The 15,262-nt window shown below is 38.0% G+C and overlaps 1 protein-coding gene across 6 annotated transcripts in view; it reads left to right on the forward strand.

Annotated features, from left to right (window-relative positions):
• Eml4 (EMAP like 4) overlaps nucleotides 1–15,262 on the forward strand; it is a 133,825-nt gene that overhangs the window by 68,560 nt on the left and 50,003 nt on the right. The window contains exons 3-7 of one of the 6 annotated variants that reach the window (XM_021217525.2): nucleotides 3,194–3,323; nucleotides 7,291–7,464; nucleotides 9,189–9,317; nucleotides 9,962–9,987; nucleotides 10,180–10,212. In XM_021217525.2, the coding sequence (XP_021073184.1) occupies nucleotides 3,194–3,323; nucleotides 7,291–7,464; nucleotides 9,189–9,317; nucleotides 9,962–9,987; nucleotides 10,180–10,212 (492 nt within the window). The remainder of the gene's footprint in view (nucleotides 1–3,193; nucleotides 3,324–7,290; nucleotides 7,465–9,188; nucleotides 9,318–9,961; nucleotides 9,988–10,179; nucleotides 10,213–15,262) is intronic. The other 5 variants (XM_029531628.1, XM_029531629.1, XM_029531630.1 and 2 more) reach the window with 5 other exon arrangements.

A 15,262-nucleotide genomic window follows, 5' to 3' on the forward strand; every position in this document is an offset into this window, starting at 1 on the left:
TTTTTCAAGACAGGGTTTCTCTGTATAGCCCGGGCTGTCCTGGAACTCACTTTGTAGACCAGGCTGGCCTTGAACTCAGAAATCTGCCTGCCTCTGCCTCCCGAGTGCTGGGACCAAGGGCATGCGCCACCACGCCCAGCTTCTTGTATAATTTTGTTGAAGATATTTACTGGCCCTTTAAGTTGGGAATCTTCACTCTCTTCTATACCTATTATCCTTAGGTTTCATCTTCTCATTGTATCCTGGATTTCGTGGATAATTTGGGTTAGGAGCTTTTTGCTTTTTACATTTTCTTTGATTGTTGTGTCAATGTTTTCTATGGTATCTTCTGCATCTGAGATTCTCTCTTCTCTCTTGTATTTTGTTGGTGATGCTTGCATCTATGACTCCTGGTCTCTTTCCTAGGTTTTCTAACTCCAGGATTGTCTCCTTTTGGATTTCTTTATTGTTTCTATTTCCATTTTTAGATCTTGGATGGTTTTGTTCATTTCCTTCCTCTCTTTGATTGTGTTTTCCTATAATTAAGGGATTTTTGTGTTTCCTCTTTAAGGGCCTCTAGCTGTTTACCAGTGTTCTCCTGTATTCCTTTAAGGGAGTTATTTATGATCTTCTTAAAGTCCTCTATCACCATTATGAGAAGTGATTTTAGATCTGAATCTTGCTTTTCCGGTGTGTTGGGGTATCCAGGACTTTCTATGGTGGGNGAATTGGGTTCTGATGATGCCAAGTAACCTTGGTTTCTGTTGCTTATGTTTTTATGCTTGCCTCTGCTTATCTCTCGTGCTACCTCCCCTCACTGTATCTGACTGGGTCCTGTCTTTCCGGTGATCCTAGTTGTGTCAGAACTCCTCAGAGTTCAGCTGTCTCTGTGATCCTGAGGTCCTGGTGTGACCCAGCTCTGGGGATCCTAAGATCCTGTGATCCTCTGATCCTGGCGAGTTTCAGTGCCTGGGAGTGGAGCTTCCTCTATATGTTGTAGGACTGACTGCGGAGTTCGCACCCAAGGTCTGCTCAGGGCACTGGCTCCAACCTGAAGGAACCTGTGCCACTGGTTGGATGGTGTTCCTGGGTGCCTGGGTCCCACTCATCAGTTATTCCTGATGCTGGGGCAGATGTTATGTCCTCCGTAAGGACATATGATCTATGATCCTATGATCTTGGGCGTGTTAGAGCGCTTGGAAGTGGATCTTTCTCTGGGTGTTGTGTGTCTGGCTGCGGAGTTCGTGCCCAAGGTCTGCTCAGGGCACCGGCCCATACTGGAAGCCCCCATAGTTTTGTTTTTTGTTTTTTTTTTAAGCTTCTTATATGAGAGAATTCTTTCCTTTTGATGGCATATGTTTATAATATATGCACAGTTACAACTGAATCCTTGCCAAAGAAAATTACCTGTACTTGAGAGCATAGAGGAAAGTCCAGAGAACACTTGGACATTTTTAACTGCTAGGAGGACAGGTTAGACCATAGCTGTTACCTGGGAACTCATGAGGAGCTCTTGGGGAGGGGCTAAGAGAATATAATTTGAGATTACATGTCAGAGGATTTATAAAAGACAAGCTATTAGTACAGAATGTTAGAAGTAAAAATTAAATTCATCTAAAGGTAAGAGTTGGTTTTTTCAAACTAAGGAAACTTGATAAATCAAAGATATAAAGTGTTATGTTGTAAAGTCATGGACATGTCATTTAGTTTGTATACCATATAACGTGGGAGATGGCAAGGGTTGTCATAGGTTGATAATAGGTAAATTATGTTAGTCAGTTTGTAAGGTGTGATTTCTTAAATGGGAGCACTAGACTGAACTTGTTTCTGAAGATTAAGAAACTCCTCCTCCTCCTCCAGACAGCAACCCTGAGACTCGAGGGCCTGTTGTCTCAGACCAGGCAGCAGGGACTGCTCCTGTACATGAATCCCATGCCTTCTTTGTTGTTTCTACTTTTGAAAAATAGTGGATAGAAATCGACAGGGCTAATGGTATATCTTGCTTTGAGACAAGAGGAAAGGGGAGCTATTCCAAAACAATTGCAAATAGAAGAGACAGAATCTGGTGGGGAGGGGTATTGCTGCCCTCCTAAGGAATGAAGTCATTGACTGAGAAAGCTTGTCAGCAGTGTGACAAGGAAGAGAAAAGAAAGTAGAAGAGGTTTTGAGCATCAGAGTTAACAATAAGTAAATCTCCTTCCTTAGACCATTTTTACCTTTGCGTTGTTTAAAATCTTGCCCATCACAGCATTGCAAATATGGTAAATGCCACTACTGACTTGAACATTTTTAAGTTGCTAAAAGTATTTCACCATGATAATTTTAAAAGTTATGAATACAAGAAATCACCTGTGTGGCATACTAGTGCTGGGTTTTATAGCAAAAGTCACTGTAATTTGAGGGGGGAAGTGCTCTTAGGTTAGTTCTTCCCTAGAAGTTTTGAAAAATCAATGCAGCCGCTTTCTCTTCTTCCCTCTGGCCTGCCTTATCCATCTGTGGTTGATGATCTGAGGCACTGTATTAAGGGTGCTTCTTAGGTAGTTATGGTATAGTTAGCCTCAAGACCTCTTAAAATGCAGTTAAACCACCAGGTTTTCACACTCTGGAATGCTAAATGATTTAGTCTAAACTCAGAAACCTTTAATTTTATATTGTTTGTTAAAAAAACAAACAAACAAAACATGAGACTGTCTTAGTTGAACAGTTCAATTTTGCTTAAGTCTGTCTGAGAAAACTTGAGTACATAACTGTATTCTATTCCCAACCTTTAAATAAACCTGACTCTTAGTAAATAGGCCTATTTAATCTGTAGCTTTGACTCTTCCTGACCTCAGCTGCCTACCCACCAGACATTTATTCCAAGCCTTTTACTGTAAAAGTTATTTTATATAAACATCATTACATAGAATAACACGCTAAAGTTTAACGTGTAAAATATTAAGAATTTAAAGTATATGGTTGGATCATAAGCTTTAGAGCTGCCATATTAAAGAACTGTTTAGCTGAGTGAGTGGGCCTAGCATCCCAGCAGCTCTGCATAGCGTTTCTGTTGGTCTGTGTGGATAATAAATCCCAAGACGATAGTGTTGTTTGATGAATGCTGTGGGTAGGGCCATCTACTCACTATTTCTAAACACTACAAACTGAATTGTAAAACTCTGCTCCTTAAGTAATATTTTGAAATTTGTTAACTTTTCTTTTTTAACTATTTTAGGCCAGCCAAGCCTTCGAGAAGCTATTTCTATGTCCTGTATAACCAATGGAAGTGGTATAAACAGAAAACAGAATCATACCAGCTCTATATCAATAGCAAGAAAAGAAACTCTTTCTTCAGCTGCTAAAAGGTACCTGCTTGTCATGGGGTGGGGGCACTGGCCATGCACAACTGTGCATGGTGGTCTAGGTACTCATGAGAAGACTTCCAAGTAGAGCTCTGTGGGACTCAAGCACGCCATCCCTTACTTCCAAGTAGACTCTGGGAGTCAAGCACTCATGCCTTGATTTTTTTTTTTTTTTTTTTTTTTTTTTCCGAGACAGGGTTTCTCTGTGTAGTCCTGGCTGTCCTGGAACTCACTTTGTAGACCAGGCTGGCCTCGAACTCAGAGATCGGCCTGTCTCTGCCTCCCAAGTACTGGGATTAAAGGCATGCATCACCGTTGCCTGGCATCTTGAATTCTTTTAATTGTGAGTGAGACACCCAGCCTGGGGACACTGTGCTTATTTATATTAGTTAAAAAAATTAATTTTTATTCAGGAAACTTTTGCTTCTTACTAAAGAGAGTGAGCCATCTCATTTCCTGGAATTTTGTTGTTAATATTTGCTTTTGTTTTCCAGCAAGAATGTATTGATACAGTAATGAAATTTATTGATAAATAAGTACATTTTTCTTAGCAGTTAACAAATTTGAGATATAACATTTAAAAACAAAATAGACTCTTTAATATATGTCTACTTTGGAGGTTAAAGGCTATTACAACTTTTTCATTAACAAAAATCAGAAAACGGGCTTACGTCAAAGTATTCTGTCATGCCACATGCCTTTGTCTGCATGTTTGGGGAGTTAGAGACAGGAGGATGCTGCATTACAAATGTCCCAATGTATTACAGTCTTGAATCCCATGTGCTCATCAATTAATTCAATATAATGTACTGTTCCGATGATAGTGCTTAAATGGCACTTGCCCACCTTTCTTTGTTTGTTTGTTTGTTTGTTTGTAGTTGTTGGTACATGGGCTTTGGAAAGGTTATAGGAAATGAGCTGTACAAACAGGGTGTTTTGTTGTTGTTTGATAATGCACGAGGGGAAAACAGTTTAAAAATTAGATGGTGTATGCTGATGGACCATCCTGTGGAATTACAGAAGTATAATCCACCAGGTGGCCACACGGATGGTGAGGAGATGACAAGGTCTTCAGAACTTTATGAATTCTCTCCAGAACCTCATGTCTTACAGACGCTAGATTGTTCTTCTCAAAGAATGCTAAACTGTCTCTGGTTTATTTTTCAGGAGAAAGCATTGTAATAAAACATTTATAGTAGAAATTTATAATACTATTTTTCCCAAGGTTGTTTAATTTTTAATTCATCCTTATGTTTTTCCTTCGGGGGAGCACATCGTGCAGTACCCACTAAAGAAGGATCGGAACCCCTGGAACTGGGGTTACAGGTGACTGTGAGCTGCCATGTGGGTGCTGGAAACCAAACTCTCAGGTTATGTGCAAGAATATCGAGGTCTCTTAGCTACTGAGCCATCTCTTCAGCTCTTAGTATGTATTTTTTTTTTTTTTTTGGTTTTTTTTTTTTTTTTTTTTTTTTTCCGGTTTTTTTGAGGCAGGGTTTCTCTGTGTAGCCCTGGCTGTCCTGGAACTCACTCTGTAGACCAGGCTGACCTCCTGCCTCTGCCTCTTGAGTGCTGGGATTAAAGGCGTGTGCCACCATGCCCAGCAGTATGTAATTTTAATAAACAAGCTATTTTTTCCCCATTAAGTTTAACTTTAGCTACTTTTCTTAAATAGTTGCTGTGCTGTTTTATTGTAGTGATCAGCACAATAGTAAAGAATGATCTAGAACCACCTGGTTTTGTTCCTTCATTGTGCAGGGCCACTAGGTTTTGCTTTTAAGGAGCCCAAAAGGAAAATCTCTTTTTAAGCATTAAGGATAGTTTGAAGACTGACGTTACAAAAGAAGTAACATCTAATTCAGGTCTTCCTTTCCACCCACCTTTTTGTGTGGTATGTGGCTGCGTATGTACATGTATACACATACCTGTCTGCATATATGGAAGTCATAATTGATGTTGGATGTTTATCATGCCTTACCTTAGTTTTTGAGACAGGGCTTCTTATTGAACCTGTAGTTTGCAATTTTGCCAGATTAGATGAGCACCGAACGCTTGGGATCCTCCACCTCCAGTGCTGGTTACAGTGAGTGCTACCATGCTTGGCTTTTACACGAGCTGCAGTCCAGACTCAGGCTCACACTCAGCACAGCAAGCACTTCCCCCACCTACCGTCTCCAGGCCCAGGTTTTAATTTTAAGGTTTAATCTGATATTTTGCCAGTGAGAATGTGTTTCTTAGCACACACTTCTTTAAAAATTGAACATAAAAAAATCAGCAGTCAGTGGCCAGTGCAAAGATAGCAGAAATGATCAGACTCAGAAATGTTACAGTCAAAATGATGTCACTACATTTTTAACTTTTACAATGTAATAGTGGAATTACATAGTCTGTGTGTGTATCTGTCTGTGTATGTATTTGCACATTTATTTTACGTATATACTTGTGACATTCTTGAACATACCTTCTTACAAAATTTAAATGCCCTTTGTGTAAGTTACTGTAGAGCGTTTGCAGTTTTCTGCCCTTTAATATTGAAACACAAGTCTTGAGTCTCTCCTCTGCATAACTGCTCATGATGCAGCTGAGACTGTATGACATGGGTGTTTTGGTTTGGTTTTGGCTTTTTGACACAGGGTTTTGTTTTGTTTTGTATAATAGCATTGGCTATCCTGGAACTTGTTTGTAGACCAGGTTGGCCTTGAACTAACAGATCTGCTTATCTCTGCTTCCCAAGTGCTAGCGTTAAAGGCATGTGCCACCACACTTGGCAACTGTACAATTGAATTGAAATCAATTAAAGGTTCAAGTGTAAGGTAATAAAAATTACACATGGGTACATTAGGCATTTTAGCTTGAAATGTATTAGTATTTAGTCATTTGTCAGAACAAGCCTTCTCCTTTCCAAAGGATGCATCTCTGGTCAAATTTGTTGACTCTCTTACAGAAAATATGCTTATAGACTCATAATTCTTAGTTTAAAGGCAGAGTAAGAAATGTAAAACTCAGGCAAAACAATATATTAGAATGACTATAAAAATTGGTTCACCTTCATTTAATAATCTTTTTTTTAAATTTAGTTTTTAACATAGTTTTCATTTATGTGTATATGTGGTTAGTATGTTTTTTGTGTTGAGGGTCATTGAATTCCACTAGAGCTGGAGTGGTGGTTTGAACCACCTGATGTGGATGTTCAGAACTGGACTCTGGTCCTGTGGAAGAATAGCAGGCACTCTTTAACAGCTGAGCCATCTCTCCAGCCCCTCACAGCCTTTTAGTAACTTTTTAAATAGTCATTCTAAAGCATTAAACTTGCTTTTTTCCAAAATTACAGTTTTCTTTTTTATGTATGTATATTTTTATACTTACCTTTTATACTTAAAATAATGTAGCATTAACAGATATGAAATAAACCATCCATTTTTAGTACAATTAAAGCTTTTGATGGGGACTTGGGGTATAGCTCATCAATAGAGTGTTTAGCTAACATTTATGAGACCCTGAATTGATGGATGCTCAGTACCATAGCCCATCCGTCCCTTCTCTAGACAGAGACAACCCTCAATTGACAGGGCAGAGGGACGGACCTCAGACCAGCCAGCACTTATAAAGCCAGTGCTTATAAATACGAGCACTTATTGTGTCACCAGCCAGTTTGTTTTTACAAGTAATGCAAAATTGCGCTAATGTCCTGACTTGGATATGCTGACGTCAGTTAAGAGAGCTTCTATACCCCTGCCAGAATTAGAAAGCTCATTAGAGGTCACTTCTGTTCAAAAGACAGTCCTTAGAGGGTGTATTATTACCTTAGATTTTTAAAAATTAATTCTTTATTAATAATTTTTTCTTATTGAATAAAATAATAAATTATATTAGTTATATGATTTAGGGTCTTGAATTATACTCACTTTTTTATTTTGATTTTCAAGTTTGTTTAAAAGTATGTTGTTCCATGTTATACTTTATTTTACAGTGGTACAGAAAAAAAGAAAGAAAAGCCACAAGGACAGAGAGAACAAAAAGAGGACTCTCATTCTAATGATCAGAGCCCACAAATCCGAGCTCCACCTTCTCCCCAGGCCTCGTCACAGCCTCTCCAAATAAACAGACAAACTCCAGAGAGCAAGAGCTCTGCTCCCACCAAAAGGTTTTAACTGTCCCCAAGTACAGGGCTAGGGAATGGTTGTAAAGATACCTAGATTCTGTGATTTGGCAAGAGTTGGCTATCCATGGATTCCAAGAGAAACCTTCTTCATTGCTATAAACATCTGGGAATAACGGTTTAAGTCCATAACTTTTCAGTTACAATTGGCAAAGAAACTAAGTCACAACTTGGTAAAAGGAAAATAAGTATAAACAACCTAAACAATATTTTTATAATGAAATTTTAGAATTTTTAAAGTTTTTATGTAGTTGTGTATAAATGTATAGCCATGGATAGAAATTGCCATATTAATTATTCTCACCACTTTTTGGCATCATTACAACCTCAACTTGCAAGGCCCCTTTAAACATACGGCTCTTGTGGCTGCATCTCAGTTCAGCTTTGGGTTTGGGGAGGATAAGTTTTCGCTTGAGTGTGGAAATGAAATCATTTCACCTGCTCTTTTCTATGCTACAGGCTTGTTTGAGAGCTTTTCTCTGTTTCCACTATAATCAGTGTTTGAAAGTATGAGGAGAGAAGGGAAGAACATTGTAACAAATATGTAGGAGCCTAAATTGGGGTATAGACATGCCTGCTGGGGCTCACTGCCACAGCTACCTTGTATCAATTCTGATGATACCAGTTTAATTACATTGGCCTACTTATTTATCATAGTTCTGCCGAAGAATTAATTTGGAGAAACTATTAAACCATCTCCAGAACCATCTTTAGAATTTCAGTAAAGTAAATGACAGTCACTCCTAAAAGACTTGCCATATATTTCTCTTTTGCTATTTTAATATTTGATTCAAGTCTATGATGGAGGTTTGAAAGCCAAAGTGTCGTTCACTTAACTAATGCATGTTTACTATTTACAGAACGCTTTGCCTCTGCGCCTCATGCAAATTCTTTTTCTGTCTAAGGGTTTGTGGCTCTTCTGCCTGGTCTCCTGTGGAGTTTCTTGAATGTAGCTTATTAATGTTATTCACCTTTTATTGTGTGTCGGGAAGGTTCATGATCTCTTTAAGGTTCTGATTGACTTGGTGTCTTCTTGGTCCCAGAGTCTCCTTTTCAGCTTAAGGTCTCCTGGAAATGTGCTTGCCCTTCTAAATTGCTCTTTGGATACACTGCTGCAGGAGTATCAAAGACTGGATGGGTTTCATGGTGGTTGGCGTTAGCAAATGCAGTCAGAAGGTCATTTATAAACCTTTATACATTTATAAATTTCAGTTATAAATCCAGGGATTCCTCATTGATAGTGGCAGTAACTTTATTGTTATTTTTGATCCTGGATAGAAAGTCTTTAAAACTGTAAGCAAGAACTTTTAGCATCACAGTATTTAGAAATTTGTGCCATGTATAAATTGACTACATGAACATAGTTACAGATGAATGAAATGTGCAGTGGTTTATAAATTATATTTTTATAGCTATAAACTATGAGAACTATTACATACAGATTTACGCATTTTCCTCTTAACAGCAGATTGTAGAGATTTCTTTTTTCAGACACTGTTTTTGCTAGTAGATCTCAGCATAATGCAGACTTCCTGACTGCCTTGCTGACCCCTCCACTCATCCAGCCAGGTCCTCTCAACTAATCCTTCTCACCCCTGGATTTGCTTTAAGAGAATGTTAACCACTTCCGTCATTTTCTATTGAAACTGTCGATTACATGTCCTTGCTTCTCAGAATGTTTCTCTAAGAAATTAATGTGTTTTTTCTAGCATAAAACGTCCACCAACAGCTGAAAAGTCACATAACTCATGGGAAAATTCAGATGATAGTCGTAATAAATTAATGAAAACGGTTTCAACATCAAAACTAATATCAAAGGTTATAAAAAATACAGACAAGTAAGTTGCTATACTTTATCATGTATGAAAATCAATAATTGTGTTTCTACACTGTTGTGTGTAACAACATGCCTGTTGTAAGTAATGACGTACCTGGTTTGATTTTTTTTTTTTTTATTTTATTCATATTACTTTTTATTTATATGAGTAGCTGTCTTCAGACACATCAGAATAAGGCATCATAACCCATTACAGATGGTTGTGAGCCACCTTGTGGGTGCTAGGAATTGAACTCAGGACCTCTGGAAGAGCAGTGAGCCCTCTTAACTGCTAAGCTATCTCTCCAATCCCGTGATTTGAATTTTTAATCTATTTCAGTTGATTTTTTTTTCTTGTCAATGTATTTTTTTAAGTCTTCTATTAATTTTTCTTCAGTATCTCAGTTTTGTAAGATATAAGTATTATACTCTTTTTTTTTTGTATGTGCTTTCAGTGTTTTGATGACCTTGTGTGATATTTACTGTTTTATAAAATAGTATATATTAGTAGTTGAAACTACTGAGAAACTGAAAAAATACTATTTCCTGAATTTTACTTGTAGACATTTATCTAAGTTATGGGCTAGGCATCAAAAATTTTAAATTCTTTCAGGTGATTCTAATGATGAGCCATATAAAATAAATATTCTTTGTATTCTCTTTTAGACATAAAGATGTCATCGTCAATCAAGGTAAATTAATATTTCTTTTTAAAAATACTTGCCTTTTTAAAAAACATTTTAACTATTGTTGACTCAAGAATATGACTTAATTTTTTTCGGTATAATTTATTAATTCATTGTAATCGAAGAGACGTATTGCTATAGTCATTTAAGAAAATGCTCGGTTTTTATTGTAAGATATGTCATTTTTGTCTCAACCAGCAAAAATGTCAACCCGGGAAAAAAACAGCCAAGGTAAGGATAAGTCCCGCAGGCAGCCCTGAGCTGGCCTTGTCTCCATCTCTTATTTGGCTTTTTGGCATTTCAACTCTGACTTTCCTCTTAACAAAGGAAATGCTGTGGTGGTTTGAACTAGTAAGTTAACTGCTCAAAAAAAAATAATCTTATCATCTGTGCGATCTGAATGATTAAGTGAATAGTAAAAATGAACATAACAACATAAGAAGTCAAAAAATGTGTTTCCTCCAAGACTGTACTAGAAAAGCCATTTAAAAGATTCATCAATTTTAACTCAGTTTCCTGTCTTGCCAACTTGGTTGCAAATAATCATTTAGTTCTTGCTGAAAAGAATCATATAATGAGTCTAGCAAAGCATTTCCTCTTAATTTTTTCTCTTTTATTAATTCTTATTTCTGGCTACTTGCTGTCGCCTTGTTCTGACCAAAACAGAATAACTCTGTATATGTATATTTAGTTGCAAAGTAAAGTTTTATATATCAGTTTTACATTCTCAGATTGCTTGCATATTTAATTGAAGCATGCTGTTTTAAACAAAACCTTGCCTTTTCTGTGCATGTTTTTTGCAGCTCCTCTCTTGTATCATAACTATCTTTGTTATCTGGACTATTAACTGGCTCAAATGTGCTTAATTTTTTTGTTAGCAATTTAACTTAATTTCTGTGGATTTTTGCTTTCGTTCTAGTAAGAAAAATATACTTATTGACTATAATCTTTAGGTCATAAATTTTTATACCAATTATAAATAAGTTGAAATGTGATGATATTCTTCTTTAGTTAGATCTGAATTTTTTGTAGTACAGTAGTGTAGATTCCATAATGCTGACACATTCAAGGAAAATACTAAATTTATTTACAAAAACATTCTAACTCTAGCTGAATTTAGTTAAATAGAGACACTGATCCTAGAAAGAACAGTGAATGTGAAGTCTCTTGTCCACATGCTCCTGTTTGGTAGCCTCATGGCCTAGGCCTAATGACACTGGCCTGAGGATAGTGGTCACATAACCCTTAAGGGTGGAACACTCCATACAAACACTACGGAGCCTTGTGCCAGAGAGGTGCTGTTAGTAAGTGTTCTTAAGAAGCACTCAAATCTTAGCAGAGTCTTCATAGGGTAATTGAGAAAGGGCTGTCTGTCTGTCTGCAGTTTGTCTGGGATGGAGGGACTTAGCATTAGTCTGTAAGAGTGGTTTGTGTTGGCACAGTCTTAGGTCATTCAGGCATGCCAGTGAAATAATGGCCATTGTGTGCCTGAGAGCGAAGCAGAGGAGCGGTGCTGGCAGGTGCTAGGTGCTGGGGAGGAGGCAGGGAAAGGTGTAGGGGAAAAGCCGTTGAGCTTTGTTATAAGGATTTTAAAGCATTTGAGATTTAAAGGGCAGGGGCAAGTGGATCTCTGTGCGGTCGAGGCCAACCTGGTCTACAGAGCGAGCCTGGAACAACCAGGGCTCTATTACATAGAGAAACGCTGTCTCGTTTACGTCAAAAACAGTTAACTCAAAGATGGGAATTGGTGTCATCAAATGTTGACTGCACTGAGCATTAATTATACAATTCGAGTTAAATTTCTTTGCTCTTTAGCTTATTCTTTCTGGAGAATAATCACTAGAATGGACCTGTTTACTTTAAAGATTTATGTCTGTACTTCATGTCTGTGGGTACTTTGTCTGCATGTATGTCTACACACCAGACGATGGCATCAGACAGTTGTGAGTGGCCATGTAGGTGTTAAGAATTGAACTCAGGAACTTCAGATGAGTGAGTGTTCGTAACCATTGAGCATCCCTTCCATCCCCCCCCACCCCCATCAACACTCTTGTTCAGTCATGGTTAGTTCCATCCCATTGAATTTAGGAAAAAAGCTGACAGATTCTCAATTGTTGAGCAGTGTGGGCAGTAGGAAGGGAGCATCATAGAGACTAGCTCCGGAGGACCTGGTGTCTAACCTCTGCTGAAAGAGCACCGCAGAGGCACACATGTTTAAAAGAGCTACAGGAGGGCTGGTGAGATGGCTCAGTGGGTAAGAGCACCCGACTGCTCTTCCAAAGGTACAGAGTTCAAATCCCAGCAACCACATGGTGGCTCACAACCATCCCTAACAAGATCTGACTCCCTTTTCTGGAGTGTCTGAAGACAGCTACGGTGTACTTACATATAATAAATAAATTAATTAATTAAATAAATAAATAAATAAATAAAGCTACAGGATTACACTAGAAGGAAACAAAACAAAAAATCCCTTAGCCCACATACAGATATTTACACTCATGGCTTCTGGTGTCTAGAAACTGAGCTCATTATTTCACTTTCCCAAGTCTGTTTTTGTGTTATAATTGCAGTGTGTGTGTGTGTGTGTGTGTGTGTGTGTGTGTGTGTGTGTGTGTGTATGTCTGTCTGTCTGTGTTTAAAAGCCCTGCACTCAAATGTATAAAGTAGAATGAGAACATAGTATTTGTTTGCTGTAAGAGCTAAATACAGTTTTAAAGTTTGATTTTCATTTATATGGTATATTACAACATATTTTCTAATATTTTATATATTAATGCTAAAATCATTTTTGGACATTCTTTTAAAATTGTTATTTATCTATTTTATTTTGGCCAATGACAATCATTACTGGTTCTAACCCATCTGCTTTGACATGGGAAGAAATCTTATTTCATTTGATACTTGTAGGTGAGCGATACCAGAAAAATCTACCTAAAGTCTTCTGCCTTCAGTCATAGCAAAGTAAGAGGAAAGCTTGGAAAGGGTGCACGTTCTGAACAACTGCCAACCACAAAAGCGGGTGACCTGGTTGAAAGCAGGTGGCAGTGAGAAGTGATGTGCCCGGGGCTTTGAGGTCAGGCATGAGAGGAAAGGCAGAAAGCTCCTGCTGGCTTAGATGTTCACCAGATGCTTGCTCTCTTCCTGGTTATAGGTTTTGTTATAGTCATAGCAGAGGTAAAGTGCCTCGCAGTTAGAACTTAAGTTTTCCCATAGGGATGTTTATTATTAGATGCAGCAGCTAGGTTTTGGTACAATGCTTCAGTTTGTAACTTACTAAAAAGCAGTTGTGGCTGTGGTTTGTTGTGTGATGCTGAGAATTAAACCTGAGGCCTCTCATGCTAGGCAAACACTGCACATTCTCTAATGTAGACTACAGCTCTGCATGCACTGAGCTACATTTCTCAACCTGCAGAACATATTTTAAGCTCACTGGGAGATTGTAAGTGTTAGGTCCAAAGGAAACTCCCACTTCCTCAAACTCCAAAAGGCAGTCCAATGAGCTCAAGCCAGACTATGGGAGGATTTCTGGTGATTAGAGGAAAGCCTGCCTTCCTCAGGAACTTGGGAAACTAGTTTCCATCTGCCAACAGGGGTCATTTTCCTTAGCTCTGGCAGAAGGGACATCTAGCTGACTGTGGTACCTGTTAGATATCAGAGGATGCATTGATAACACAGTGTCGATGCTAGCTAGCATCCTAGACCTCCTCCCCACAGTTACTCATCCTCCTCATAACCCTTGTATTCTGCTTCTGCTTCCCTCACTATGCCCTCTCTACCCTCTGTCCCTTCTAGTCTGTCTGTCTCTCTGTCTCTGTCTCTGTCTCTCTCTCTCTCCCCTCCCCCCCTCCCACCTCCCCCCCATGGTACCTCTGGCTATTCTTTCTCTCATATGTATAGTAAAAACCTTTCCCTTAAGCATACCATAGGACAGTCATGTTGTCAGTTTATACAGTAAGCAGCTTTCATAAAATTACGAGCTGGAGAAAATAGATGTCTAACAAAGAGATAGAATGAGTGCAGCTGATAGATAAGCTTATCGTTATAATAGTTATTGATTGGAGTGTTTTTTGTCTTTGTTTTTTTGTTTGTTTGGTTTTTTTTTTTTTTTTTTTTTTTTTTTTTTTTTTTTTTTTTGAGGTAGGGTCTCACCATGTCACCCTAGCTGACCTGGAACTTGCTATATAGACCAGACTGGTCCCAACTTCATAGATCTGTCTTGCTGCCTCTGTCTCCTAAGTGTTGAGATTGAAGGTGTGTGCCATCATGCCTGGCTTTTGTTTTATGAAATGTTGTGAACCAATCAAGTGTTGTCTGCCTGAATTTCCCTTTTATATGTATTAATATCAAAAAAATAAATGTTTCATGTCCTCATTTCTGGAGCAGTAACTGAATGTCTCACATTATTAGCTGTTTTTTAAAACTGAATAACTCATTTTTCTGACAATGTTTTAAATCAGTGTTCTTTTTTCATTAATGTTTAAAATGGTGTGTACATATGTATTCATTTGAATTGTATACAAATTGTGGAATGAATAAATGTATCACCGAAGTTACATTCATAGTGAAAGTATTTAATGTCTACTATCCTGGTCTAGCTCTGGTAGTCAGAGCACTAGCTCTCTTGCCAGTAATGGTTGAAATTAGTGCACACTTAATTGTTAATTGTCTGATCATGTTGAGAACTTTAATGACTAAAGCCCTGACTTGAAAGAAATCTGTGTAGTTGAAGAAAGGATCGATTGAGAAGCAAATGCTACTAAAAAGCCTACAGTGTTTCGAGTTAGCTAAATGGTTGCTCTCAAACATTTCTTTTTTCATGTGTTTGTTCACATGTGTGTGGACACACGTGTGTGTTCTGTGTGCCATATGGAGGCCAGAAGTTTATGTCTGGGGTCTCCCTCCATTGCATGAACTGTCATTAAAACTAAGAGCTGGCCAATTCAGCTGGTCTACTTGCTCCAGGATCACCTGTCTGTCATCTGAGCTGTGGGACAGGCAGATCACCATGCTTGCCTTGATTTACATGGGTGCCGGAGATAGACACCTCAGTCTTCATGATTATACAACAAACATTTTTATCTGCTCAGCCTTCTCTTTAGTCCCTCAAATAAACTTTAAATAACCAATATAAACATTTATTGAATTGGGAAGAGAAAAATTAAGCCATAAATAAGCTTGAGATTCTTTTTTTTTTTTTTTTAAAGGGGTTCCCACTTGGTTGCTTTTATCTTTTAGGAAATGAGCATGAAAATAGATTGTTATTTTCAACAAACAAAAA

The sequence above is a fragment of the Mus pahari genome, chromosome 18 (assembly GCF_900095145.1).
Source record: "Mus pahari chromosome 18, PAHARI_EIJ_v1.1, whole genome shotgun sequence".
NCBI classification, from domain to species: Eukaryota; Metazoa; Chordata; class Mammalia; order Rodentia; family Muridae; genus Mus; species Mus pahari.